The 25083-nt window shown below is 40.4% G+C and overlaps 1 protein-coding gene across 12 annotated transcripts in view; it reads left to right on the plus strand.

Annotated features, from left to right (window-relative positions):
• Window positions 1-25083, plus strand: part of PTPRD (protein tyrosine phosphatase receptor type D) — a 506304-nt gene that overhangs the window by 100659 nt on the left and 380562 nt on the right. For all 12 annotated transcript variants that reach the window (XM_059656673.1, XM_059656670.1, XM_059656671.1 and 9 more), the window contains exon 2: window positions 400-566. In XM_059656673.1, the coding sequence (XP_059512656.1) occupies window positions 503-566 (64 nt within the window). In that variant the 5' untranslated portion in view covers window positions 400-502. The remainder of the gene's footprint in view (window positions 1-399; window positions 567-25083) is intronic.

Genomic DNA, 25083 nt, shown 5'->3' on the forward strand with positions numbered 1-25083 from the left:
CCAAGAAAGCAGCTCCCACCATTCTGCCAATGACAGACGATTCTCCTGCGCGACAGGGCCTCCCAACTCTCTCTCAGAGCGGTGCTGGGCTTCCTTCCACCCCTGTGTTCACAGACTGTTTCACAAGAAGTGACAGTTTCTTCTCACAGAATGTTGCCCCAAAGGTGGCACACGCGGAGAGGGAAACTCAGGGGGAACAAGAGAAGCGAGGGCCGCCCCATTTTACAAACCAAGTTATGTGCGCCCTAACACAGAGGCTTCCTGGTCCCACTTCCTTGTGAATGAGCAGGGGGCTGTGTGTCTCAGTGGAGGCTGGGACGGCACGAGGGGAAGAGAGTGCGGAATCTAAGCTGTCTTTGTGTTTTCTCCCCTCTCGTGTCTCTGTCTGTCCCCTCGCAGGCTCTGAAAGAGTTCCAGCTGGAATTTCAGGTCGGACACAGTCGCCAGGGTGTCGGAGGCAGTGAATCCGAGCTGCCAGCGCGGGCTGCTGCCGGGCTACAGGATGGTGCGGGCAGCCGGGCCGCTGCTGCTGCTCCTCGCTTTCTTCCTCCGCGCGGATGCTGAGAGTAAGCCATTCTCCCCTGCACTAGGGGGCTGGACCAGAATGAGTGGTTTTGTTTGCAGTTGGCACCCGGGCTCAGCGCCTCTGAATGGGTTTCCTTTGGAAGTAAATCCTGAGACACTGTGGGATTCTCCTTGGCCACCAGCCAGCCTTTGAAAGCGATTATTGACGTGACTTCCTTACCACTTCCTCTCCCTTTCTTAATGCCCTCGCTTTTTGTGCATCTAACTGTTCCTACTGTTTTGTCCTTTTTTTTTTTATACTCTGAACCAGTCGGGTGGCAAAGATACTATGAGACCAATGACATAAGGCAAACTGGGGCTAACCAGTTGGTGTTGCCAATAAGTAAATATTGTTCAGACCCATCAGAAACTTCTTTAGTTTTGTGGATATTTCTATGTTTAGCGAAACACACAGTGTCACAGTGAGCCCAATTAAACCTCCCAGCCCCTTATAGCTGTCATAGCAGCTGTTCCCATGTACTGTTTCCGACAGCTGTCGTCGAGTACAGCATTCAAACAAATCAAGCAGAACTGACAACTTCGTGGCGGGATGAAGGGCGTGGAAGTGTGAGAAGTCTGTGGAGCAGAAACAGCGAAGTTTGGGTTCTTGGACTCAGTTCATGAGACGGAGATTGTTTGTGGTCAATTAGCTTGCCAATTAATGAGAAGATCATATCTCCTTCGTAATTAGGGCATCATTCGGTCTACCTTGTCCGCATCAGTTTCTTTTCCCATCTGTCCTGTGGCCATTTGGAAGCGCTAGTACTGGAAACAGACATGTCTGTGGCTTGTACTCACAGCATGTCTGGTTCCTCGGGAGTGGTTTAGCTCATAGGCGAGTTGGCTGTTCTGGTTGGGGGTCCCCTGGTCCTATGAAAATGTGTATCATCTGCAGTCATTAGCTTTTCCCTCCACTGACTATGTTAGTGAGATTAAATTTGATTCATGGTAAAGATGTTCCGGAGACACGGATCCTGTGTCGTGTTGGCCCCTATTAATTGCATTTTGACAAGAATTTCCTCAATAGCAGCCAATTTCTTTGTTGAAATAGGAGCTCCGTTTTCTAAAGAGAGCTTCCCAGGAGTGAAAGAATAATGTTAATAATAGGATACATATGGAACACGCATGCTTTAAACACAACATTCTCTGGTTAATAATGTATATAGTTTCCTAATTAGCACTTGGGAGTGTTGGTTTCGAGTGAAGCCAAGGAATTTTTCATACAATGCCAGCAAATAATTAACTGGGAAAAGACCCAAATGAAAGATGCTCTTGTTATTTTAAAGCCCTTTATGTCAAAACCGATTTTAAAGTTGAAATCTAAATTTAGTTTATTAAAGAAATCAGGCATATGGCTTTATTTTCCTGTTTTGGCTAGAGTGAAAAAATTGAGTTGTTTTACAATTGGTACTTTTTGGCAAAAGCATATGAAGACCTTGGGAACCCACTTTAATATCAGATTGCAGTTAGAGATTTTCTTTGTTATTAGATAGAATTATTTGAGAAGTTATCCTTCCAGATAAGTAAGAATGTTCTTCTACTGAGTACCTGTCCTCGTGTTTAATTCTGTGGTGGGAAGTGGCAGGCCTATGTCAAGAGCTTAGGAATACATACAATAATGATTTAAAACATACATTCTAGTATAGGTGATCATCCCCTCCCCCATCTCCTGCCCCTCCCCTGACTTCTCCTTCTCTTTCATCACACTGCCTAAACTGTAGAGTCTTACAAAAGCAGTAACAAGGGCATGGTTAGCAGTTTTTAGTTAAATGAGGATATGTATCATGTTATATATGCATGTGATACCAGCTTTCATAACATCAAAATGTAACCTGGGAAATGATCCATTCTCTCTCACTCTTGCTATTGCAACTGAAGTGTGGGGACAGGGGTCTTAAGACCTTGGCTAATTCATTTTGTTTAGTTTGCCCTTGTCCTTTCAGCCTTGATTTACTATATGTTCCCTTTATCGGATTCATTTGGCATTGTTGAATAGAGTGTTTAAATGAGTCTGAGGTTCCTGGTGAAACAGGAAAAATGAGCCATCTTTTCTTTTGTACATTTTAAAAGGAGAAAGAACATCATTTAGCAATCCACTGGAGGATAGTCATGGAACATATGAAAGCACATTGTAGAGTTGGAGATCATTTTAGCCACTAAGAATGTTTAAAGAACAATTGATAAAATAGGATTTAGATTGTAACCCAGCTTGGCTCTGTCGCGCAATGGATAGCGCATTGGACTTCTTCTAGATTGTAACCCATTAAAGTGTTCCATTACCTTCTCTTACAACACTAAAAAGAATTAAGACATAGGGAGCTCTGACGAAAAATTTGTTTTCTTCACCATCATAAAGATAATATTTCTCAGGCTTCTGTTACCTGTGTCGCCGGTTTATTTCTCGATGTCTTCAGTAGCACATTTAACTATATTTGTTTTTCCTTTTTACGTGTTTTGTATTTTCACAGGTGATTGGGAGTTACATTTCAAATTTTAATAGTAGTTTGTCAGAGCAATATGAGAACTATTAAATAATTTTTTCCCCTTTTGAAGAAGCAGACTATAAAGCATTAGGGAATGGAAAGAAGCCCCTCTAGTTTACAGTGGTAATTTAATGTGTTCAATGTACTGCCTTTTGAAATGATTAACTCCAAAGAGCCAGTGAGTCAGGATTGTAATCTGCTCTGTGGAACGCCATGGGAAAGTGTTAGGTGTGATGTTGCATTAGGTAGGAGAGTAACTAGAAGCCTTGGTTCAAACCCAGGTGGAAAAATTGTGGTAATATCCCTTAAGCAGAAAATTACAGTCTTCGCCGTTGCCAATTTAAAATGGCCTACAGGTCTCCACTATTAAGTCTGGATGTGTGTATGGATCTCATTTCTTTGCCTTCCTCTGCCGTGAAGGCTTGGAATGATTTTGCTTGTTGCTTGAATGCATGTACACACGGTAGAGCTACAGTCTAGAGAAAGCTAAGTGTGACTTCTGTTTGAGTACTAGCAGCAGCTCTTCCTCATGCCAGGCCAAACAGTGTTCTAGTTTAGATCATGGTCTTATTGAGGTCAATTCAATGATAATGGGCATGCAAATTTGAGATGAATTTAGATTATATAATACTAGAGGCCCTGTGCATGACATTCGTGCACTGGGGGTGGGGATGGGGGTCCCTCAGCTTGGCCTGCGTCCTCTCACAGTCCAGGGCCCCTCGGGGGATGTCCCACTGCTGGCCGATTTTAACTCGATGCAAGCCAGGCAGCTACTGTTAGCACCCTTTTTCATCAGACTGGTTTCACATCAATGAACTCACTTACCACTTACTGTTACATTCTAGACCTCAGTTGATACTTCGGCCACTACAATTGGACCTGCATGTTTACTCGATCATCATTAGAAGCATAACTCTTGATAGTTTAATTCCTCAAATGGTCTCATTCATCCATTTCTATTGACTTTTGTCATTTAAAAAAAATCGCTAATGGTGAACAGGCCTTCATTTTTCTTCCTTAGTGTTAAGGAACTTTCCTCTGATCCCTATGAACTCATTGCATTTCCATCCTGTATGAAAGGAATTCGTTTCCCCCCTATATGTTGTTATATCACTATATCCAGGGAATGTGTTTATTTCTTTGGCATTGGAGAGTAGACTGATGTCTATGCTGTAAGATAATCATTTTCCCTTTATGTATTTCCTAATAAGCTGCATAGGTTAAGCATTAAGAAAGTGACCTATGAATTCAAACTAGTATTAAATTCTGGCTGTCATTTTGTAATCTGGAACATGATACATCATGCTCTCTGCCTCAGTTTCCCTATCTTTTAAATGTGGATGATGATGATGTTGGTAAATGATGATGGTGGCGTAGTTAGTAAAAAAGAACTTTAAAGTAGCTAAATTAGCAGCAGCCAGCTGTCTGCAGCAAGGAAAATATTCCAGTTGTTTTATTGACCCCCTAGGCCAGTGGTCGGCAAACTCATTAGTCAACAGAGCCAAATATCAACAGTAGAATGATTGAAATTTCTTTTGAGAGGCAAATTTTTTAAACTTAAACTATATAGCTAGGTATATTGTTATTAACTTAATTAGGGTACTCCTAAGGCTTAGGAAGAGCCACACTCAAGGCGCCAAAGAGCCGCATGTGGCTCGCAAGCCTCAGTTTGCCGACCACGGCCCTAGGCCCATTGCTGAGTTTTCTATTTAATTACACCCAGTAAAGCTGTATCTACCTAGTAAGGTTAAGAATATGTTTCAGAATCAACAAATGTGTACACTTCAAAGCATTTTGAGTGTAGAGGGATGTGCTTTTAAAAAAAAATCTGAAGCATATTTGTTATCTCTGATCTCTGTCTGTGATGAGACCCTAAGCTTGAAGGATGGAACAGTATCTAAAATATTTGTGAATTACTTATTGTGATTGCTAATAGCCTGGCTGTAACTGATTACTCTTTCGTATGATGCCCATTCCTTTTCCTTCACATTCTTGGTGTCTCATTGTCCTCAGTTACCTATGATTCACGGGACGCATTTCAAACAGCCTTCATTTGTTTGGGAGCCTCCTCCTTCCTACACATATTCTCTTGCTTCAGTTAATTCAGAAAACTTCCAAACAGCAGGTGTCTTGACATGCAGAATCAAAGAGATTCTTGTGTGGAAACCAGTCCCCTCACCTATAATTTTGTCTTTCCTCTTTTCTTTCTTCAGTTTGCTTTTGCTTCATTTATTCATTCACCAAGCTACTGTGTGTGTGTGCACTTGCATGAAAAGCTTTGTGCAAAATTATGTAGATATAAAGGTTTAAAGAAGCGTGGTTTCGTATCAGTTTGTACTCTGTCTTCAGAATTCATCGTTCAGTTTTCAGAACTCTCCCAGGCAGTGTTTTCAGACTCTCTCTCCAGGCAGGAAGTTGCCCTTAAGAATATAGACTCAGGAGGTGGAGAACAGGTACTCAGATCCTGCCTGTGCTATGTAGTTATTCTGACCGTGAGCACGCTGAAACTCTCAAGTGCCTCTCAGCTGCAAAACGCAGATTGAAAATAACATGCACTTGATATGGTTATTATAAGGATTACATTTAAAAAGAAACTGCCTGTGAAGCATTTTTCATAATAGGATTAACTATTCACTAAATGTTGGTGGCTATTATGCTTTTTTGCTCATTAGCTTGCACCATTTCCACATTAGAGGCATCCATGTTTAGATCTCTGTTGACAGTTATCATTCCATTAACTTCATAATTTGAGCAGTATCTTTAAAAATGTAAATATATATCTTTATTACATTCGTGCTTTGAAAGGACATTGACTGATTGGCTCATTCATGTGTTTAACAGTCCCTTTCATATATGTTTATTGCACACATATTTTTTGCCAAGTTTGGAGTTAACTACTGGGCATAAAATGATGAGGTAAATGTGAACCTGCCCCTAAAAGAATTAAACTCAAGTGGGATAGACATGTATTTGACCTTAATCTCAAAGTCTTGTACTTTCTAACTATGGTACATGTTATGAGGGCAGACAATAGGGAGATAAGTGGCTCATCTTTCAGAAGGGTAATAAAAGGTTTTCCTGAGTGATTTTTTTTTTACTTTGAAATAATTTTAGACTTAAAAGAAGTTTAAAACGTTTATAGGAATTTCTCATGTATCCTTCACCTAATGTTCCCCAGTCTACACTAATAAAAGAGAAAGATGCAAATTGACCATACCTTTGTGACACCCACCAACCAATCAGGAGTGAGTATGCAAATTAACCCAATAAAGATGATAGGTTAATTTGCATACACAGGTGCCTAGCGGCTGGGGGCGGGATGCAGGCGTCCGCACAACCCCAACTGCTCTTGGCCTCTGGGCAGCATGGGAAGGCGGAAAGGTAGCTCTGGGCTGGAGTGAAGGCAGTGCTAGCAGCCAGGGGAAGGAAGGCCCATTCTTGCATGAATCTTTGTGCATCGGGCCTCTAGTAATAGAATAATGCATAATTACAGTACATTATCAAAATCAGGAAATCAACATTGGCACAGTAGTATTAACTAAACTACAGATTTGACCAGTCTTTACAACTCAAAAGGTATATATGATTCTCTTAAATTGGATCACATGCATGACTCTCCATGAATTTTGAGCTAGTAGAAGGTATCAAGTGAAAGAGCCATTAGAGCCCAAGAAAGAGCATACTCATCTATCCAGACAGGCTTAACCCAAGGTGTTCTGGGAACTGAAAGAATGGATGTGCCTGGATCCCAGAGAGTGAGGAGGAGAGAGACTTCAAATCAGGCTAGACAAGTAGATAGACAGTCATTTTATACTGCAGTTATTAAATGTGACATTAAAGTATATTAAGTACTTAGATCTTCATAGAACTTGTTCAAGATCTTGGTCTTTTATTGTAAGAACAGCTGTGGGGTGACAGAAAGAGATTTACATTATAAAGACCTCAGTGAGGCTGCAAGTTAGAGAAATTCTTTGGAGCCCTGGCCAGCCAGATTGGCCATGAGATCTGTTAAGATCTGTTGGAAGTTATGGGGAAGAACGGGGGCAAGGAACCAGAGTAGAGGAGGGGAGGGAGACTGGACTGCTTTGACACTTAAAAAATCATTTTAGTTGACTTATGTGAAGGGACATCCCCCTAAAACTTGAGCCACCAAGAGATTACTATAATTTGGAATGAAAGAGAAAACCAAGCCAAAAAGGGACCTCATGCTTATTCAATATTACAGTACCATACAAGTAATCTGTTGGTTTTGTGTGTTTTTTTTTGACATGGCATTATGTTTCCCCCCAAAAAAATTATACACTGCTCATTCTTACGGTCCCACTTTGTAAGTTAAGGTGATATTATTTAAACTTACATTTATATTAATATCTGTAAAGAAAATGTGGAGTACAGAATCAGTTCAAAATTATGAGTGAAGTTCAATATCCTACTTTAAAAGATGTCTCAAGTTTCGATCTCTGACCAAAGTTTTAAATTCACTCTACAGTGTGTAATATGTTTTATGATATCACAACAGTATTGTGACAATTATCATTAAATGTGATATTAAAATAGACAAATACTTAAATCTTTATTTTAGAAAAACAACACATAGTACATTACTTTAGAGCAGTGATTCTCAACCTGTGGGTCATGACCCCTTTGGGGGTCGAACGACCCTTTCACGGGGGTCGCCTAAATACATCCTGTGTGTCAGATATTTACATTACGATTCATAACAGTAGGAAAATTACAGTTATGAAGTAGCAACGAAAAATTTTATGGTTGGGGGTCACCACAACATGAGGAACTATATTAAAGGGTCACGGCATTAGGAAGGTTGAGAACCACTGCTTTAGAGTTAATAATACAGAAAGCATAATAAATCTATAAAAGTAAATACACAGTAGTTCTTTCTTAATTGTTTGCTATTATTATTAAATGTTTAAGATGCTTATAAAGGAGTAAGAGAAAAATAAATTTGCGCTTTAATTTTTTATCATTAGAAGGGTCCTTCATATGACACAAAGAAAGTCCTCTAATATCCGTATTTTTACTTTAAAAGTAAATTTAAATCACAACATTTAATTTGAAAGTAATATTTCATTCAGTAAATATTTACTCTGAGCCCCAAATAAGCCAGATCCTGATTCCTGTTATCACAGAATTTACATTCAGTTGAAGTGGGGCTGCCGGTGGAGGGATGAGGGAGGAGAGGTTCAGCAAGACAAGGTTATGAACAAAAGGTAAATGAACAGAGTGACTTTGGATGGTTATAAATGCTGCAAAGATAATAAAACAGAGTGTTGTGCCATGACTGTAAGGGAGGGGACTCAGGGAGGAGACGGGGCACCCCTTCGTTTATATCAGGAAGGTAATGCTGAGTGGGACAGAACACTTAGGCTGAGTAATGGGAGGGAATCAGCCATGAGAAAGTGGGAGTCAGAGCACCTGGGAAGACAGAATTTCTGGTGCTTTGCAAAGGCCTTATGGGAAGAAGGAGTCTCGTGTGCTTAAAGGACAAAGTGAGGGCCAGGAGCTTGGAACAAGCAAGTGAGAAGAGACAGGTAGGAGAGCAGGGATGGGACCAGCCAGGCCATGTGACCCTGAGGCCTTGTAAGGAGTTCGGATTGCTGGGCAAATATGTAGCGGAACAGGTATGTTCTTGAGACATCTACTGTGAAACTTGAATTGGGCAGTACTACCTTTACTGGAACAAAATACATATTTCACAGATAGTGCATTGAAGGGTAGATGCAATCTCCTGAGCAAGTTATAGATTCATTGTCTAAACAGCTTAATTGGAATTTCCCTTGTACCAGCCACGGTAGACTTTGGGCACTAAAGCTTTCCGTTAACAGAAGCAAAAGTGCTTTCAGCTCTTTAGGTCTGGACAGTTTTGTTTTTCTGTTAAAGCCAATGATAGTTTTATGTTGGAAGCACGTAATTAAGTGTATACTTCCTGTCATCAGTGTCCATGCCTGCTGAGAACTAGGGAGGGTGTATATGAAAAGTGGGGTTTCAGTTGGAGGGGGTTGACCAACTTAGACCTGCAGGAAAGAAGGGAACATTAGCAGGTCTGCTTTCTATATGCTTCCATTAGCCAAGATTATAGCAGTAGGATTCCTAGGTGATCCCTGGGTTGTATCTCCTCTGTCGATGGCAGCATTAAAATCTTATCTGGTAAACCTCTTCCATTTTGGGGGAAAGTAATCTTTATTGTTTATGTGATTTAACATATTTGGACTTGGTTTTAAGGCCAATGGGGATGTAGGGTAATAAGTGAAATATGGATTATTAAACCATAACTTGCATGTGTTTTCTGTAAGATAGTACATGTTAATCAACTAGATTTGGCTTAAATGCCGGCTCTTCTGCTTACCTGCAACAGGTGTCTAATTCTTCTGGCCCTTTGGAGATGCTCTCAGTTCTCACAGGATTCTGTGCTGTTTAAATGAGACCCTGTATGTGTCTAATACGTGGCAGGGACTTAGGGAGGGTTAGTTTTCATCCCATTGTACATACGATAATGCTTGATGTGTGCAGAAATGCGCTGTCTAGAATTTTCACCGATTGAGATGGTTTTCAGATTAAGGAATTAAGCAATGCAATATGTATCCGAGAGCAGCAACAAATGGAACAAAGTGCCTACAGGATATACTTGCAATATAACGTACGTGCGGTACTCCCTCCTGTGTTTATGGCATCCGTGTAGCCCAGGGTTTCTCAGGCTTTGCACTATTGACATTTGGGGCTGCGCAGCTCTCTGTTGTGAGAGTGCTTAGAATGTACAGCAACATTCTTAACTTCTACCCAGAAGCACCTTAGCCCCCAACTGTGACAACGAAAATGTCTTCAGACATTGCTAAATGCCCCCTGGGGGCAAAATCACCTCTGGCTGAGAACCACTAATGGTGTGTAAGCTCGAGCAGAATGTTAGGGCAGAGGTTAGGAGAGGTAGACACTGACCTTTAGCTTCTATGGGGCTTGGAAGGGGGGAATTTTGGCAGAAATACAATAGACCTTTCACGGGTTCTTGAAATCAGCAATGCAAATTGGGAAAGAACCTTCATAGATCTGTTCCATATCTGTAAAACCAGAGACAGGCTGCCTCATTTCTTCACGTTGCAGTTTTGTGGTCTGGAGTATGGCATGGCCGGTGTAGGGTTGCAGTGAAGGTGGAATATTAACCAGTGTTCAGTGCTTAGAACTATGCCCCATACATAGTAAGTACTATGTAAATGTTAGCTCTTTATTGTACAGTATATACATTTAATTTGTTAATATATTAGTTTTAGTTTATTTTAGCAATAAAATGCGATTTCTCTCATAGCAATGACTGCACTAACACTACTCCCTTGCTTATATAGTGATTTAAACACTTTGTATCTGTAATCTGATTTGTTCCTGTATATTCTAGGAGCGCATGTTTTATCATCACCACTTTTCAGGCAAAGGAAACCTATGGTCAAAGCAGATGACCTTCCTCGAGCAAAAAGATGTCTAGGGGATGGAGAAAAACCTAGAACTTAGCTCTCTTGACTCCTGTCCAGGGAGGCGACAAAGCAGTTAAAAAAGAGCCAGCATAAGATGCACAAAAATGCACAGCAGGCCCAGGTGACGCCACCCCAGCTGGCCCTGTGGCGCCTCGGCACCGTGGTTGTCTAGGACCCTCACTGAGGGTCGGAATGAGGAGTCAGAGTCCTGGAGAAAAGCTTATATCATGCCCACAGATCCTGCACTGTTTCAGGGGCATTGAATGACTTTTAGAAAGGCTTCTTTCCCATTTCAATTAAAAAAAGAACACACGATTGACTTGGAAAATTTTACACTCTCTCTCTCTGCAACCAGTGTTTCATTATAAAATAATTTTCATTTTTTATTAGGCTTCTTTGTTGCTCTTACCGGTCAGTTTGGTTCTAAATTGTCAACAGTAACATCAGGCTTCGGATTTTTATCACTGTAATCATGACGCTTATGATGCGGCGGATTGGAATCCATGGCTGAAATATTTTACAGCTTCTCTCAAGGTAAAGTCAGATTCCTGTCCCCTTGAATGTGGCTGCTTCCTTGATGTGCTTTGACCAAAACAATGATTCAGAAGTGATGCTACACCAGCCCTGGGCCTAATGCTACACCAGCCCTGGGCCCAATGCTACACCAGCCCAGAGCCTAAAGCTTAGAAGCCTGGGAGCCTCCATTTCCATTCCAGGGCACCTTGAGTCATCTTAGAAGGCTGCCCAGCCAGCCTGCTGGAGGGACCCCATGGCAGAAAGCAATGCCCAGAGAGCCCATATATATTGGAGCCCTGTCAGTTGCAGAAGCAGCTATGTGAGCAAAGCCATCGTGGCTTTCCAGCCTCCTCCTGATGACTACAGGACATGTGAGTGACTCAAGTGAGATGAGAAGAATCGCCCTCCTGAAGCCCGAATGGCAGAATTCTGTGCAGAGAAATCTCTGCCTTAAGCAAGTTTTGAGTTGGTTTGAAGCACAACAACACATAACTAAAGCACATGGTGATTAAAGTCATCAAAATGAAGTGCCTACCAGCTTGAGGAGCAACCTTGGACCTGCAGTTGCTTTGTTCTAACTTCTCCTTGTACTTGTAACACAGAAGATGTTCTAGGTAATAGCATTTAAAGGCAGTCCACTTCTGAGTAGATAAACGCATTGATATAGACCAGTTAAAGCCCGACCCGGTGCTAAAATTCTGAAGCCTTGACACATTTGCAATGACCCTTGACCAGAGGTCAGCATGTGTTTTTTTGAAAGGACCACATAGTAAACACTGTAACTTTGTGGGCCTTGTAATCTCTGTCACAACTACTCAACACTACCTTTCTAGCAAGAGAGCAGCCACAGACAATACGTAGATATATAGGAGTGGCGATGTTCCAATAAAACTTTATTTACAAACACATGCCGTGAGCCACATTTGGTCTAAGGTTCATGGCTGAGGACACCTGCCTTTCACCTGACACAAGCTCTCACCAGACAGTAGAAAGTGGAGAGGACATTGTTTTAACCTGGAGATTAGTTAAGGGAAAAGGAGAAGCCTTTGATTAGCCTCTTTTAACACTTTGCTTTGTTAGTAATGTTTATCGGGAGCAGATTCATTAGCATAAGTAAGTTCAAGGAACACATCTCTTGATAAACAGAGATGTTTAATAGCATTTCACCTTTACAATTTGTGCGGAGAAGCCTCACATGTTGCTGTGCTTTCTGTCTTGTGGGGGTGCTTCAGGAACTGGCTGTTAGTGCCACTTCAGACAGCAAATTCCTAAAAGATGAATAATTTATCAGCTGTGGGAGAGCTTTTGTTGCACCACGAGCCTCACATTTGGAGCTATAAACTTCTTAAATATCGAGGAAAGAAGTGCTGAGACATGTTACATTTGCTGGGAATGTGGTAACGGGGTCTGTAAAGAAACACATTTGTAATCATGGGTATCGAAGCCTGATATTGGTTTCATAAAGGCCGGCGAAAGCAGAAATGTCATGGAGAATTTGATCACATCAGAGGTGCTCCGGTACAGATGTCCTCTGTACCATCCCAGTGCTCATGAAGCCAAAGCAAAACAAAACTCTACCAGGAAAGCGCCGCTGATGCAGTAGCAATGCTCAGAAATACCACTTGTGATCCAAGATGTCAGCAAATTGGAAACTCTCTATGGGGCATGAAGAGGGGGTGGCTTGCAATGGGTTGCCGTTGGAATCCCTGACTCACATGGGAACATTTCAACAGCCAACTCCTGCCAGTTTGTCCTGGCAGCTGGTAGGAGGCACAAGTTTCTGAAAATGTATGAAGGGTATGACTATATTTTTCTAAGGATGAGGTTGTTTAGAGTTATATGAAGACGTAGGACTAATTAGATTAAACAAAAATCTTGGCCGAATGTGGAGGAAAATGACTAATGGCTAAGCCTATTCAACTATGGAGCAAAATCTCAAGGGAAAGAATGAGAGCCCCACCGCGTGAATCATGTGAAGTGAGCGGCAGAAACCGCGGTGGAGAAATCACTACTGTTTCCGAAATAATCAAAACTATATCAGCAAAGGGATATAAAAAGATCATTTAACAATTGCAAAATGCATAATTCTTTTTGCATTTTAATCGTCCTGATGTGCAGGGAGCGATGGAAACAGGAAGGGTATTATGATAATTGTAATAAAACAATTGCTTGCATTCTGGGTTCTATTTTCTCTAGAGAGTTTGCAGTTTAACAAATGGGTCTGACACCACCATTGAGCAGGGAATAAATTGGCTCGCTTCCCTTTGGCGTGTTTACCCAGGCCACTAGGCTCTGCTTTGTAGCTTAAAAGAAGCTTTCACAAATGACTTAACGCTCACCACCATTCTGTTTTGCTCAAGAAGTGCTTTCTCTTGTTCCAGCGTGGCTAGTGTTGTCCCTTCCCCCTTCTGACTGCACAGCAGTGCTAGTCCGTGTTTTACCTACTCTTCCAGGCCCATCTTTTGTGAGGTCTTTGGCCACTCTCACATAGTGCCTGCTATGCCTCAGGCACTTGGAGAAAAGACAGAGCATACGTCACTGCTCTCAGAATAGCAGGGGCAAATGCATTCAATAGTAGGCATAGGAGCAAGGTATCGCCGGCAGCAACTTGTTGGAATTTGGAGGGAATATTAATAGGTAGGGTGGAGACAGAAAACATACTGGAAGGCATTAAGGCAAAGCTAAGGAGTTTGGAGCTTATCTGGTAGATCAGTGATCCTCAACCTGATGATACTTGGGAATCACTTGGGGATAAAATACAGGTGTCTGTGTCCCGCACTGACCAGTTCTGTCAAAATGTAAGGACCAAGCATGGATACTTTAAAAAATATTTCTCATCCTATTCTCAAGCACAGCCCAATGTTACCAACTTATAGGGGAAACAATGACAGCTTTTAAACTGGGAAGTGATATGGTCCAACTTACATTTTCAACAGATCCCTGACAGTCGTTTGAAGGACGAATTCAAGGGTGAGAGACCAGTTGAGAGACTGCTGTAAACTCAAGCAGGATAAGTGTCTTAAGCAATGTCTGAATTGTGGCTGTGCTTCTAGGATAAGGAGGTGCCAGATACAAAATTTATTCAAGAGGATTAAAAATGTGCAGGATTTTGTGATGGATTGAGTTGGTAAGGACTGGATGAGCCATAGAGGGAACAGCTAGAGAGGCGTGCACACTTCTTTGTGTATTTCTCCTGCACCCCGTCTCTCCTCTACCGACACACCTAATGCACTTTATTATAGCTTTTGTGTTTCTTCCAACAGTTTCCATAGGTGCCATACATTACTTCTAGTAGTTAGCTGACATTCGCATTTCCATGCCTTTACTCATCTGAGATCCTGCCTCCTTCCCCCCAGTCTGTTAACTGGGCTTTGATTACAGTCAGTCTAGCAAAATCAATGCACATTGACCAGTCAAGTAAGATTCATCATTGAAGCAGGCCAGTCCAACTCTTAGAAAAGTCTGTCATGAGGGAAGCAACCACTAGCCTGGTGTTGCCACTGGGAACACATGTCCAGCACCTTCTGGATTTCTTAGAGAACCTTGAAATCTAGATTTATGTGGAAAACGTCTTGCAATTTGACACATTGGCTTGAATTAGAAACTGTTAAGCAATAACAATAGTGAGGCCATGAACACTCATCTTTGGGATGGATCTGTTCTGGGACCACACGTTTTCACCCTCTGTGTGTGGAGCCTCAACAGAAATTTGTAAAATTGCAGAAAATTTCCCAATCCCTGCAGTTTGCAGCCCTTTTCTGTGGTTTGACAATAGCAGAAATGTTAAAGCACCAGCAGCAAACATTGCGGCTGATTCTGTTTGTGGAAAGTGAATTAGAGAGTGATTCCATTACCTGCTATCTCTCACATTAAAACATAAAGCAGAAGGACACATTTAAAGTACTCTAGCTGCAATTATACAGGTAGTTCTGGTGAATGTGAATTGGGGATGATGACTTATCCTTTCCTTCCCAGTTTTGTATGTTCTCACAATCCCAGGTTGAAGGACCTTGGGGGGGGGGGGGGGGGGCTCATATCCTGAGGCCTGGGGCAAAGGCTCCCTCTCTCACTCTCTCCATCTGGTTTCTCTGTCCGCTGGAGTCAGGTCAGCTTGGCGGCTGGAGCTCGTTTTCTCTCCAGGCTGCTCTGGCTACCCAAGGTGAAGCCTCAGAATGTTGAAGGCTAAAGACCAGTTGAACAGTTGTTCAGCCAGTGAATTAGCATTTCAAAGGCTGGCGCTCAGAAGGGCACTGCCTGTGTGAGCAGCTGGGTGAACACAGGATTTTACTCCGAAGGCCTTGTCGGGCTTATAAGGTAGTTGTGTGAGAATAGCTTTCTCATTGTATGAAGGCTAAAGATTTGGTGCTAAAACTTTTTTGCTTTATCCATTTTAATGGAATATACTCTATAATGTACCTTTCAGTTCTCAGTATTAAATAGTTCAAATGCAGCATGGTTGTTGCTTCATTATTTGGGTGATGCTCATCAGAAATATCCATTTATATATGTCCCTCTGCTGTATTGAAATGCCCTGAAAAATTACTGTGATATATAGTTGACTTGTACGCTGAATTTTTTTGTAGGTTTATGTATGTCTTATAATTTTATTCAGAAGAAATACGGTGTGGTAGAAAGAGCATTGACTTTTAAATAAATAGATGTGGGTTCCAGTTCTGTCTTTTGCTATCTACTAGAGGGGTGGTAATGGGTACGTTTATTAACTTCTCAGAGCACATATATTTTAATTTAGCTAATATATAGTCTGTCCCTAGGACTTGTCAGCATTTGGCTGGGTGCCAGGGATATGAGTGAACAAGCTGGAGATAGGCAGGAACTATGTCCTTATAGCTTACAGTCTAACTTCAGATTGCTTATCTGTAAAATGGGGATACGAACCTTATCCTGCACTTGTTTTCTGAGGAATACCTGGGATAAGGTGTCAGAGGTGCCTGACAATGACGAGGGCCTCATAATTGGTAGATGTAGCTGCAGGATTTGCTGCTTCCTCTGCGCTTAGAAGCCAATGTCTTCTAGTTCTTTGCCTTAATTTTACACAAGGCTATTTTCTTCCGAGGTCTTTTGGCTCTCCTATTCTGATTCACAGATGTTGCTCGGGTCCTTGAAATCTGGGCACCCTCCTTTTCTCCTTTCCAAATGTTTTGCATATATGGGACTTAAGAAATTTATTTTCTCCAGAGATAGTCTCCTTATTCTAGGCTTTTGGAATAGATTACTTTTGGAATAGATTACTGACCCAAACCCTAAATAAATAAATAAATAAATAAATAAATAAATAAATAAATTTGCACCATAAAGATCACATTCTAAGGGCTCGATATTATGAAATAGAATACGACACACCCTAAAGAGTACAAATTATAAATAGTATATTGTGTTTTAAAAAGTGATAAGTGTTATAGGGAAAAAGATCAGAGTAGGGCAAGTGTGCAGGGGTTGATTCAGATTCAATTTGAAATTGGTGGTCAGGACAAGATAAGCTTTGTTGAGAAGCTGACATTGAAGCAGATTTGACAAATGTCACCCCAATAAAATTTAAAATAATAATAATAAAAAAGAAACAAGTTATTCATGGGGAAAAGCATTCTAGGCAGTGAGAACAGCCAGTTCAAAGACCTGAGGGCAGAAGCTTGCTGGACACGTTTGAGGAATAGCAAGGGGAATACCTGGACCAAAGGCTTAAAATGAGAGCACCTGGTACAGACCCTACAATGGGGAGAATTGACCTAGTTCAGAGGTCAGGTTTCCTGGAAACAATAGTGAACTGAGATCCCAGTGAATATAGAAAAGTTTACTAGTGATGTTGGGACGTGTTTCCTACAAACAGCAAAAACAGCTTGTGCCAAGACCCTGAGGCCAGGAGAGCATAACTTGTATCTGAAAAGAAAGGGGGGAAAAAGGGAGTGTAGCAAAGGAGAAGGATAATTAGAGGGAAAAGGTGAAGATGATTGTATTTGGGTTTTATTAGGATTGCTCTGGTTACAATATGTAAAGTCTGTCATTGTTCTTCCTGGCAGTGATAATTCAGGTGCAAAAGTCCTCTACTAAAGTGATAGATTTCTGTGCATACAAAGCAAAATGAATGGAAAAGTTAGGGTTGTGGCCCAGTTCCTATCTGATCCACCCATATTTACTTAGGCTATAAACATAGAGCCAAGCATTCATTGGCCAATAGTAATTCCACAGGATACAGTGGCCTGTGGTATTTTGATAAGTTAACTGATACAAAGGTTGTGACTGAGTCACTGCGGACCTCACAGGTCAGTCCTTAGGCATTTTCACCACAGTTCTTCCAGCCACTGGCAGTGGGTGATGATTTTAGGTGGATAAGATGGGGACTCCGTTCAGGAACAAATCAGATAACCGGAGTTCAAACCAAATGTTTGTGTGAGCCTGGAATTATGGCACTGGACTCTTAGCTATGCAGTTGTGAGAGTTTGTTTAAAGTCTTTAATTTTTAATTCTTTCAAATCCTGTTTTAGAGATTGAAAGAAAAGCGTACACACACATAGGTTTCTAAGAATGCATTTATTTATTCTGAGACTTTTCTCATACTAAAAATCAATATTAGTTTTATATATTCAAATGTTATTAACATGAAAGACCTAATACAGTAGAATAACATACATATCAGCTGGATGATCAGCTATCCGATTAAATAAATTGATGTCTCCTGCTGGAACTACCTCTGCCACTGCTGCCTTTTATTTATTTATTTATTTATTTATTTAAATATATTTTATTGATTTTTTACAGAGAGGAAGGGAGAAAGATAGAGAGTTAGAAACATCGATGAAAGAGAAACATCCATCAGCTGCCTCCTGCACATCTCCTACTGGGGATGTGCCCGCAACCCAGGTACATGCCCTTGACCGGAATCGAACCTGGGACCTTTCAGTCCACAGATCGATGCTCTATCCACTGAGCCAAACCGGTTTCGGCAACACTGCTGCATTTTAAATAACTTGTCCCTTGGCTTCGTGTATATGTTTCTTTTTCTGGATCCATGAAGCAATCACCATCCACCTTCCCATTTTCAGGAAGCCTGTCATTCCCATACTGCCCATCATTTTCTCTCCCACCCCCTCAAAAATTAATAATATAAAACAAAGAAAACTAGCAAACAATGGTTAAAATAATAGTACAAGATTTTTACAAAACCTTTTAGATTTTAAGAATAGCTTGTTTCTTATTAAGTACTCACACAATTTAATTGATAAAGAGCAAATCAAAATATTTGTTATAGAAATGACAAAACATTTTCTTTTTGTTAATGACTTTCCTTTTTCATTCCGAACAAGAAGGTGTTGTTACTATAGGCTATCTTTTGCCTTGGCGATGATATTTAGTCAAAATGCTATTTTCCAAAATTACTTAGAACAGCTCTTTCCCTCTCTCCTTCAGTCTAGTTATGCAGGACGTTTGTAAGGCAGAGCGATTTGTCACAGTCTGCATTCCATCTCTTCCCCCCATCTCTCAACCCCCACCCCACTTCTTGGTTGATTTTTAAAAATTTATATGCAGTTAATTCTTTCTTTGTGGTGTATACATAGTTCTGTGGGTTTTGACAGATGCATAGACTTGTATATTCACCAATACAATTATGTTTCTACACCTAAGAAATTCCTCATACCACCCGAGTAGGTAGCCGTTCGGGCCCAGCTTTTTTCTTTTAGCAAAATGCATTTAAGACTCATCCATATTGTTGCACGAATCAATTGATTTTTTGCTTGAGTAGCATTGCATTGTACATATGTGTACACAGTTTGTTTATCCGTTTACTAGTTGAAACACATCTGGGTTGTTTCAAATATTTAGCAATTATAAATAAAGTTGCTATAAACATTTATGGACTAGAGAAAAATAAATTTTAATCAGTCTCAGATGCAGTGTTCTGTGGACTTTCAAACTGACAAAAAAACACACAAGATGTCTGGGCCCTACTCCCAATGAACTGAATCAGCATTTTGTGGATGGGGCCCAGGCTAATGGTTTTATAAAAGCTCCCCAGGTGGTCCTCTTGTGTAGTCAGGGCTGAGAATTAATACTTGGAGACATGTAATCATTTTATTTTTGGTAAATCATCTCTCTAGGGTTTTCTTTATTATTTTTACTTGGCGAGGTTTAGTAATTATATTTAGGTAATATAAGATTGTGCTTCAAATTAGTCATTTCTCCTAAGTATTTAATTTCATTTCAAGGTGAGAGTTACTGTATGCTAATTAAAACAGGCCTTTTTAAAGGTGCGCTTAATTGAGGTTTTTGTAGTCATGATAGAAATATATTTATAATATGCCAATTATATTTCTCAGAAATACTTTAATAATTATATATTTGATTAAAAAGAAGACTTGTTAGTTATATACTGTAAATACATGTTAGAATAAACTAGCACTAGAACTAAATGAGCTTCCTTAATTATGAAGACAATTATTTTATATTTCAGATGAAATATATTATTATCTTATACATATTGATAGTGAGATTTTATAATGTTTTATAATGGTATTTAATAATTATTTAGTCAAGTATGTTGCATTAAAGAGTTGACATTAATAACATTATGAATTGGGCAATTTAGATATTTTACATTAAAATAAACGTTTACATCAAGCATAAGAAACACAGTTTTAAAAAAATTCTTTAACCAAGTAGAAATATTATTTGAAAGCTATATGCTTTGATGATCAAAATGCTTACAAAGATGAATTTTTATTTCTATCTTAACCCTAAGTCTAATATTATTCACCTGATAGAGATTCTGAGACTAATTCTGTGATCACGTGTTAGAAGGTCCTTCACATGTAAAGTTTCAGTAAAGTTTTTTTTAATAAAAAACTTATTCATGATATTTAATAGAGTATATTCACATGAATTATTGTTTATTCTGATTTTAAAATACTTTCATGATGATAAATGGGACATAATGTTGATGTCCTCTTGATTTAGTTCTTACATTTTAATTGCTAATAAACATGAGCTATTTAAATATTTGCCCCAGCAAATTTGTGAGAGCTGAGACTTTGAAAGATTTGCTTTCCTGCAAAGGGCTATAAGGAAACACATTTAGAGGGGCACATATTGCTCACGATTGCCAGGAAAAGGTCTTACTAGTTAGTATTAATAATAGGAAGAGCTAACATTTATTGAGCACCCAGATTGTGCGTTCACTGTGCTACATGAGGATTACCTCATTTAATCACTGCAACACTCCTGTGCTTTAGAAACCTTTGTTATCCTTGAGTGCAGGATAGGGTAAATGATAATTCATACCTAGCTAGTGTGACTTCAGAGACCGCATACAGAATTCCTGCACCACACTCTATTATAATTATCTGCCCTGTCTTTATTGAATTTAAAGGAACCCTGTTCTGTGCTCCCTTATTTGTATAACTGTAGTCACATTTACTTTTCCTTTTTGAGTTCTGTATTTGATTTTATAGACATGCCCTCCCATTTGGGTCTAGAATAGATGCTTTTCTCTATGTTCCAGGTGCATTTGCACATTGCCTGAAACGTGGTAGGTTCCCATTAACTGCTTGGCTGTTTAAAGAACACAGGTAAATGTCATACAGCGCATCCATTATGTTGGGTTGAGATCCACTCTTCATTTCAGAGGTGTCTCAGAAGGCTTTTGGAAACTGCATCAGTTTCCTTGCTTGGTGCAGAGCTGGCTTAGTCTGTCAGGTATGCAGTCTAAGCTAAGCGCCTTTCATCCATGGGTACGTTTGAGCACCCTCTCTGAGCATAGTGCATTAATACAGGCACTGCACAAGGAAGCCCATATTATGACTCACTCTTGTTCTAAGAGAGAAAATGCACACCCATCCTAGGTAAACTGAGGGCTGTGGTGGGTGGGACAGATTACGACACTGGTCTACCTTGCCTGTGTTTGGTTAGGGAAAGAATTATTTAAAATTATTCATTCTAGATAATAATAGTTGATCATGCTGTAATTGGGACCGTAGGGCCCATGGTTAACACCATAGTGCGAGGCCCCTTCTCCCTCTGAGGAACACCCAATAAAATGAGGGAAAGAGACCATAAAACCTTAAATTCCAAAGTAGAATTAGAAAGAGGGGAGAATGGCTAGAACTTTGATTGCTCTTGTTTTCAGGCTTGAGACCCTGCCCCCTTACTCCTTGCTCCTTATTTGTGCTTCCTTCTGATGAGATTTATGAGTTTCTTACGTCATACTAAGTACTTTAAAGAACAGTTGGCCCCGAGAACAATGCAGTCAAAGCACACTGCTACTTTCGGGTAGATTTTGAAAGGCTTTGTATTCTTACGTGCTTCCTTTGAAATAACTGAAATCACAGAGGCAGAATGATCAAGGGACACATTGCTGTCTTTGGTCCATTGCTTGCTTGAGAGGGACATAACTCTCTTTAAAATCTGCAGTTCCAATAAAAACTAAAATCTCCGTTCTGATGGAATGTTAAGACATCCACAGCCTGTCCAGGTAACCCTTTCCACACACCTCCTTCACCACAGAATCATTCCAGTGACCTTGCCTTTTTGCTCAAAGTCGGATAGGATTCCTTCCCCTTCATTTGTTCTAAGGCACCCACACATTGTACTGCAGAAACCGAGTAAAAGAGCATGGTCTTTTAGGCCCTACTCCCAAAATAGAAAGTTTGGCTAAAGCTAATTGATTGTAGGCTGGCTGTTGTTCATTATCTTAATTAGTCTAGGTAATTAAATCATTAATTGATTGAAGCCGATCCCTTGCTAACAGCAAAGCTCAGTGCTTTCCCGCTTGATCCCATAAGAACTGCCATTTTGGCTCTTCACGCACCTCGTTTCGTGCTGTGGCAAGTGTGGGATTCCCTCTGCCCTTCCCGTGGGGACAGTGGCACAAGAGGACGACGCCCACCTGGGGACATAGCTGCTGCGTGGGAGGCGCCCCTCAGTGACATCAGGAGGCAGTCCCCGCCTGGCCATGGCTAATTAACACGGGATGGTACACCCTGCAGATGCCATCCATTATGCAGACAGCCTTGCCTCTGGCAATTAACTTTCATTGTTTGTTGTGTTTTGCTTGGGCACCTTTCCGAAACCTTGGATTTCCATCAAAGGGCTCTGACACCCATTTCTGCCTGGCATCTGCCCACACATCTTCAGTCTTGTGTGGCGCAGTGTTCCCGAGGTGAGCTCTTTTCTTCTTACTCAAGTTCAGAGCCTTGGGGTAATCACTCTGTTTCCTAAATATATAAAGTTTTTTTTTTTTTGGTTTTTTTTTTATAAACTTCAAAGCTGCCTCAGGGGTGGAGGAAAAAGGGAGGAAAAATGCCGAATTTCAGAGCTTCTAGTGAATTGGCAAAACCATGAACACTTGTCTTCTTGTGCTGAAATATGAGATGTTTTCGCAAAGCTATTTCAAGTCTGTAAAGTTGGCTTTTAAAATGAATTGCTAATCCAATAATTACAGTAATATTAGAATCAGACTAAACAAAGGAGAAGGTAAGGCAGTAAGAAGTTGTTTTACCTTGGAATACATTTCAAACCTCCCTGCCTGTCCTGTCTAATTTCAGAAGAACTTCTGTGGTAAGCCTGGTGTTATCCAGAGCCCCTCAATGCTGCGAGATTTTCTTTTCTTTTTTTTTTAAATTTGATGGTCTTTCATCTGATGTTCCTCCTGAGGAGAAGTGTGGAAGTAATGAAATTCATAATTAGCTTCTTTTTCCTTTTCTTGGCTTAACTGAGGCTGGCAGTTCTTTGGAAGAATTTGAGTTCTGAGCTTTTCAGGTTGATATGATAGCAGTACCAAGGCAGCGCAGGTAGGTTAAAATGAATGCCTGGCTTGCAGTTTATACATATGGACATAACGCTGTCTGAATGCTCCTAATCGGAGATAGTCATTTTTATTATTATTGACATCGCTTTCAGACAACTCTGCGTTGTGGAGAAATAGAGCAAACACATATAAATCCTAGAGAATTGTGGTTACTGTATCATCGGGAGTTTACTGTGGCTATAATTTTATCCAACAAAAAATAAACATGGGATAGATAATTATAAAACATTTTCTATCTACACATACATATGCTTCCTTTAAAACTATTTTACATGAATATGATAAAGTATGATTCTGTATCCTTGGTATAATACTGTGGGTAGTAAATTGCTTTCTAACCTAGAAAGCAGATCTATTCTATATATTTCTTTTGTTGTTGCTTCTTCTTTAATGTAATAAAAAGAAAAGGAAATGGTGGTTCTGAAATAGAAAATGATGTTCCCTAAGTAATAAGAAATAACTTAAAATTTAATACTATTATTTGTTGATATTCTAACCTTTGGGAATTTGTCTCATAAGTTTTCTTCTGATTGTATTTGTTTTAAAATTCAAAAAATACATTTGTTTAGGAATACTTTCTTATGAAAGTGATTCTACATATTAAGAAAAATGAATATGTTTTGCTTGCAGGAAGGACACAAATTGAGAATCTGGGGATGGAGAGAGGTCAGAGGCCGAGGTTTTTAAAACTTACAATTGGAAATCAGAGTATAATAAGGCATAGCTAGGAGAATGTCGAAACCTATTTTACATGGATATGATGAATTTTATATAGTGACTAGAGGCCTGTTGCACGAAAAGATTTGTGCAATAGGCCTGGGTCCTGGGTGCTGGAGGAAAACCGGTGCCGCTCTGGCCGGAGCTGCCTTCACAGCCCTCGCTGCTCCGGCCGGAGCCGCCTTCAGTCTTCACTCCATCGCTTCGTGCCTACGTATGCAAATTAACCGCCATCTTTGTTGGTGGTTAATTTGCATATCTCGCTGATTAGCCAATGGGAGGTGTAGCGAAGGTATGGTCAATTTCAATCTTTGTCTATTATTAGATAGGATGACTAGTGAACAGTACAGAGGGAAGAAGAAAGGTTGAAAGCCACTGAACACATACTTTCTTTTATTTTCTAAATTGTATCATTTGCATGGTAGGCTCTTGGGTATTTTATGTCTTACATTCCCATATTCTGTTTGTATAATGCTTTACAGTGTACAGAGGAATTTCACACACATTACCTTCCTTAACCCTTATTATATCCCCTGGCAGGGGGCATTATGCCCAGTTGAAAGTTTATAATAAGCTGGGACTCAAACCCAGCTTTCCTGATTCCAGAGCAGATTTTCTTTTTAATTTACTATAAACATTGTATCCCTTCCTCCCTCCCTTCCACTTTCCAAATCTATTTTGCTCCTTCTCTCTAATTCATTAATTCTTCCCTTTAACACTTTCTTTCCCCTCCCTCCCTACCTCCCTCCCTCTTTCCCTCCCTCCCTCATTTCCTGCCTGAACTCATTCAGAAATCCCTACTAAGACCCTCTTCCTGAAGGAAGACCAGTGTGGCTGCAGTTTGGGGGCTTGTTGGGAGAACTGCAGGAGATGGATGGAGCCAGAGGAGGAGGACAGCCACCCCTGCAAGAGCCTACCTGGCCTTGGTTGCTCTGAAACTCTCGTTTACTGAAGGGAGTGCAGGTGGTGGAGGTGAGAACGGATGATGGTGGCTGTGGAACAGGGGAGAGGTGGATGGATTCCAGAAATACTCAGAAGGTAAACTAAACAAAAATGAGTAAATCATTTTATCAGATGGAGAGGACAAGATATAAGGAAATGTCAAGGATAACCCACTGGAAATGCTATATAAGCATTGTTTGCAGGAAAAGTGGGACACAGAGAATTCTCAATGTGGAAGTCTTCCTTCCATTCATCCACAGCTTGCACAACTCTAAGCAGAATCTTTTTGATGTAGTATCCTGCATACTCATTTAAGAGAAACCTTTAAGCTTTTAGGCCTCTAGACTTTTTTTTTCAAGTATTACAGTGTTTGTTGATAGATACAAGTATATGAAATTAGGCATGAACATGATTCGATCAATTAAGTTAGATTGACTTTATCACTTTTCTTCCCTCTTCTGCTGATCTCTTCAAAGAATGGTGTGTATGTTCCTACCCTGCATATTGAGCCCGGGGAGAGATCTCTGTGGTTAGTCAGTCATAGCTGGGATAAGCCCCCAACATTTCT

Source organism: Myotis daubentonii, chromosome 11 (assembly GCF_963259705.1).
Source record: "Myotis daubentonii chromosome 11, mMyoDau2.1, whole genome shotgun sequence".
In the NCBI taxonomy this organism is placed as follows: Eukaryota; Metazoa; Chordata; class Mammalia; order Chiroptera; family Vespertilionidae; genus Myotis; species Myotis daubentonii.